General features: G+C 36.6%; 1 protein-coding gene across 1 annotated transcript; it reads left to right on the top strand.

The window, feature by feature from the left end:
- The first annotated feature begins 2,091 nt into the window (after positions 1-2,091).
- On the top strand, positions 2,092-4,300 carry LOC111622100. The gene is made up of 3 exons (XM_023364416.1): positions 2,092-2,604; positions 3,359-3,735; positions 3,811-4,300. The coding sequence occupies exons 1-3, from the start codon at positions 2,092-2,094 to the stop codon at positions 4,028-4,030; spliced, it is 1,110 nt and encodes a 369-aa protein (XP_023220184.1). The 3' UTR covers positions 4,031-4,300.
- The last annotated feature ends 954 nt before the right edge of the window (positions 4,301-5,254 follow it).

Here is a 5,254-nt window from a genome sequence, read left to right as displayed (position 1 = left end):
TATCGTAATTTGTAGAAAACACTGTAGTATCTGAGTTTGTTAACACTGCAAATACTGTAAAATATTTGTCCGAGTTTACTTAAACCCTGAATAAATAACGAAAAGGGGCTAGCATTTAAAAAAGAACCCGAAATGCATTTTTCGAAAATAGTTTAGTTGTGTATTACTTTTATAATAGACTATGAACATAAAAAGTTGTGCAACTGCATCATTGTGGTTACAATTTGGTTTTATAAATTCATAATGATAGAAATGAATAACATATTTAGGCCTATATAAAAGTGATATCAATAATAGGATAAAAAGCTTAAAATTAACGAGTAATTATTTATTGCGACGTGGTCATGATGCCGGGCTGAAATTTTTAATATCTTTAATTTATCTAATTTAAAATACAGATAATCTCCATAAATATAATACCGTATATGATCTTCACCTGAAATAAATAGTGGCTTGTTCTTGTTCATCAAAGTTTTCCCGTTAGCAATGGAATCCTGCCGGTCATCTATCTCACACCTTGCGGGGGAACATTTTAATAACGTGACTTTCGGTTTCCATTTGAACTTCATATATACGTAATCGGGAGCTTCCTGCATCCAGTACAGTACAGTATATCCAAATTTTGTCACCATGTTCACGTATCTCACTCCTTTCTCGAAATTAGAGAAAGACAGATAGTCAGATAATAGACAACCGACGACAGCGGAATTTATAAATCTACAAGTTTTTTAAAATTGACACTTAATTACTAAATAATTGAACACGTGTTTAATTCGAAAACGCGAATATAATTAATAACATAAATCATAGATAAGTGCATTCCTTTCGAACTGAATCCTTTCAACAAATTATTTACACCTACCCACCGCTGGCCTGTCCGATGCCTACAAACATTTCATAAAAATTCAACATGTCAGAACATTTCCACCAGCCCGTATCGCGATATGTTAGTTTTCGTGGTCCGGTTATAAATTTAACACCATAAACCTATGACGGACTTCACGTTACCAAGTGCCACACACAACACTGACTAATTCTCCAAATTTCATTAGTAAACTACAACTAACAAAGCAGAAAACACGTGGATAAAGAGAAAACCTTTTGTGTTGCAGATCGAAAAGTCTTCCGGAGCTACAGAAACTTTGGACGATAGTGAATTTATACTTTTATTATTAATTAATAAAAAATAAATAAATAAATATAATACTTTCATTAATAAGCAAATTATTAATAAATAAATAATTAATGAAATGTAGATTTAGATTTTTTCCAGACGTGAAATAACTGCAAAAACCGTACTTTGTGTCAGAAGCATAAAATGCACACAAAATGCGTGAGACTAAAATGAACCCGACTTCCAGTAATGTCAACTTTTGATGCGTGAGCGATGTTTTATTTATTGTGTTCCGCATACATTATCCGGTGTCTACTAATTATCTATTTATTAGACACTTTCTTACTTATTTCGTGTTTATAGTTGTTCCAGAAGAAAATTATCTTCATTCCGAACAATAATCATGGTGGAACTTCCGGTTTGTCAAGTTAACGATAGGATCTCGATTACCGGATAACAGACTGATTCATTCTTTTTCAAATCGTTGTAATTCGTACTGTTATACCCCGTTCGCACCGAGCATTTCGATCTAGATTGTGACTAAGGTCGGAGAGAGTTCCGTGGTGCGAACGCTCTCGACCGTTTCAATCTCGACTGAAACGAGGCTATATCGCGATCGACTGGAGAGAGTTCTTGAAACTAGATCCAGTCATAAGAGAGATCCCACAATCCCATGCGCGCGAGGAAATACAAGATGGCTGCTTAACACGTGTCCGGCTATCGACAGAAAAATAAAAAAGACATCTGGAGAGACGATGACATCTGTCTATTATTAGATATACGGCAAGAAAAAGTATTTATTTCTAACCAAAACTTCCATTTTGTTTGTTGGTGTTTGTGACTTACCGCGTANATCTCCTTTACGATTCATCCTGATGTTGACCATATTTGTGGTATTCACTGTACTACTGTGGCCCGCCTACATACATATAGTGGAATGGCAATTTTTTCACACTCACTACGTCACTCTTCAAAGTATGGCCTCCTCCGCTTCGTGCCAGATTCCCACGCCAAATGCATTCGACGATTCGGTGATGCGATACGTCGTCAAAAAAGATCCCCTGAAATGTAAATTCGTCCAACCGGAATTGACCTACGTAGACTACGAAGGGGTTCTTCGTCTGAATCGATCCGCCATGGCCGCTCATCGCATAGACGAGAATCTGCTGGATTGCCGATATTCCACTTTCAGGAGGAAGCCCAACGACGACGATCACGTCATTTACGATCCGAGAAAAGTCCTGAATGCCTCCGAGAAAATCATAAACGGAAGAGAGTTTGTGGCCGTGACCTGTAGCTACAGAGACAAAGTCGTATACAGGAATTATCACGCGTACATTCCCAGAAAATCAGGAATTCGATTGACTGACCAGAAGGGTATTTTTAAACCTCAGGTGTTTGTATTGGTAATCGAATCCATGTCCAGACTTAATATGATTCGTCATATGCCAAAGACTTATTCCTACCTCAACGATGTTATGAAAGCCGAAGTAAGTTTTTAAAATTATTTTTCCACAACAATCGATTGTAATATTTACTCACGTAATTACATATATTAAAAATATACCGATGTATCGAGTCATATAGTTTTATAAGTAAACTAGCTGTTACCCGCGGCTTTGCCAGCGAGGATTTTGCAAGCAAACCCCATTTATATTCAGTATTTCAACAACCATAGTAATTGTTATACAGTATAACACCTACCGCCGAGAATGACGAGAATTGGCGAGAATCAAACCAACTGTTTTCAATTTGATCAATTTTCTGCAACGTTTACAATCGTTCTGTAATCGAAACAATATGCAATAACAAATTCGAATTTAAAACGGTTCGAACATTTGGTTAAAAAATCGAAATATATAAAAAATACTTATAACAATGTGTGAAATGTTATCAATTTAATACACCTAAGTACTCGATGAAGACAAAACGTTGTTGAAAACAAAAAATCGCCTCTAAAATAGTACAGTAAAAGCCGTTTTTTTTTGGTTAAGCCTTAATGCTCTCTCTTTCCCCCAAGCGAGGAATTTCGAAAATTCCCTTCTTAGTGTCCGTTTTCATGACATACCCTAACTGTGTACCAAATTTCACCTCTTTATGTTCAGCAGTTTGCTCTGGGCGATGATGAATCAGTGACTCAGTCAGTCAGGACAAGTAATTTTATATATTTAGATTAATCAATCAATCAATAAATCAATAACAAGTTTTACACTTATTAAAAATTTACTTTATCACTTGAAATAGGAATTGAAATCTTTACAGAAATCGAAAATCGGATACATCAGAACCTTGGCCAAACATTTTAATTCGTGTCGACAGTTTTTGAGTAATCAACTAAAAGAAGATGCTGAAATAAAAGAAAAATATACAAATTTGTATATTAAATTTAGAAATGCGGAAGGCCTGGAAGCCAATGCAGTATATGCCGAAATATTCAAAATGTATATTAAAATATTTGGAAAAACAAGAAAAGTGGCGATTATCAATTCACCAGATTTAATAAAATTCCTCACCATGGGTTCCGACGACGAATATTTCGTATCCGATGACGTTCTTTCCACAAGTAATGTGGTACTTATGATGAGAAAAGGATTTCCGCATAAAAATAAAATCGACAAATTGTAAGTACACTTTAACATTTCTCTTTACGTATCAATAGAAGCACTAATCTTATTTAATAATTAATTAATCTTTAGACTCAGAAGATTGTTCGAAACTGGAGTCAATATTGAATTCTCTGGCAATACTTTTGTCGAATCAAAACTAAAATCGTCGAATGATTGGAGACCTTTGTCTCTACAAGACTTGTTTGGCCCATTTACTGTGCTTATTGTAGGTTACGACTTATCATTTTCTTGTTTCCTTGCCGAATTCCTTGTCGGAATGACTCTCAATCGAATTGCTCAGTTGATATAGCAAATTATCGAATTTTTCTTTACCACAGTCAAATGTAAAGATCAGAGGTGTAGGGGAGACCGGGAGGAGATGTAACATTTTTAGAAATATTTGTTAATAAGATATTAAGTAGATTTTAAAAGTAGTCACCGATAAGTTTGTACATGTGCACTACTAGAAAAGTGTTAATTCAGGAAACTAGTTATAAACATCATCATAAAATTTACATTTTGAATTTAATGTAAGCAATGTCATTGTACAGGGTGTTTTGTTTAAACTGATGATACTCGGAGACATTTGTAGAGCAATCTAACGGCCGGACTGTTGCCAAATTTGGGAGAGTGACAAAGGACGACACAGGAAAGAGATTCCGCGAAGGAAATAAAATAGTACCTAAATTCGCCGATAGAGGTGGATTTGGCGCTGTTGTAGCGAAACAGCTAAGAATTTGTATAAAACCCAGTTACAATTAACAAACACACGAATGAATAATCAGACAGAGGTTTTAGTGCAGTTTAATTAGCCAGCAAATAATCTTCTCCCTCCTTCAATATGACCACCGTCCTGCTGGACAACACATTGCATCCTGAACTCCGTGTTCTCTACGGCCAAACGTCGTAACATGTCCGCAGAAATGTTCATCACAGTTCGAGAAATGTTGTCCTTCGAGGTCATCGAGTTGGAGACACCACCAAAATAGACCTTGGACTTTAAATAATCCCACAGTTTGAAAAAGTCACATGGGGTTAGATCCAGGGGTTAGAACCTTCAACGAGTGCAATCGCAACATCACTAACTGTTTACGCAGACACCGGTTTTTGCCCTCTCCCAGCCGAATTTCTAAGGATCCTGTTTCTTCAAATTTTTTATCAAGTCTTTCAATGCATTAATTGATAGAGGACCTCGGCGTAGGTTGTTACGGGTTCTAAACTCATGAAGAGCGCCCGGTGCGCTCGATTGGTTAAGATAATAAAGTTTCATAAGCAACTCGCGCTCAGGTAACGAAAGACGCATGTTAAACTCTGCCGAAATCTGGAATGCGCTTCGGACTTTTGTCCTTGTCTTTTCAGCTCAAATTAGGTGGCGCTGCTGTCGACTACGTCATTGTGAATTTGGGTTTTGAGGTGTTACCAGCGCGTTATGCAAATTCTTAGCTATCTCGCTACAGCAGCGCCAAATCCATCCCTACTGGCGAATTTAGGTACTACTTTTTTCTTCGCGGGATCTCTTTCCCATGTCGTTCTT

The sequence above is a fragment of the Centruroides sculpturatus genome, unplaced genomic scaffold (genome assembly GCF_000671375.1).
Source record: "Centruroides sculpturatus isolate CEXI.00-Female unplaced genomic scaffold, Cexi_2.0 scaffold11, whole genome shotgun sequence".
Taxonomy (NCBI): Eukaryota; Metazoa; Arthropoda; class Arachnida; order Scorpiones; family Buthidae; genus Centruroides; species Centruroides sculpturatus.
The sequence above is the reverse complement of the archived record's forward strand: the minus strand, read 5'-3'. Positions and strand labels throughout refer to the sequence as shown.

Coding starts and splice junctions, on each gene's coding strand:
- LOC111622100 (XM_023364416.1), top strand. CDS start 2,092: ATGGCCTCCTCCGCTTCGTGCCAGATTCCCACGCCAAATGCATTCGAC. Junction 2,605..3,358: donor ACGATGTTATGAAAGCCGAA/GTAAGTTTTTAA, acceptor CACTTGAAATAG/GAATTGAAATCTTTACAGAA. Junction 3,736..3,810: donor AAAAATAAAATCGACAAATT/GTAAGTACACTT, acceptor ATTAATCTTTAG/ACTCAGAAGATTGTTCGAAA.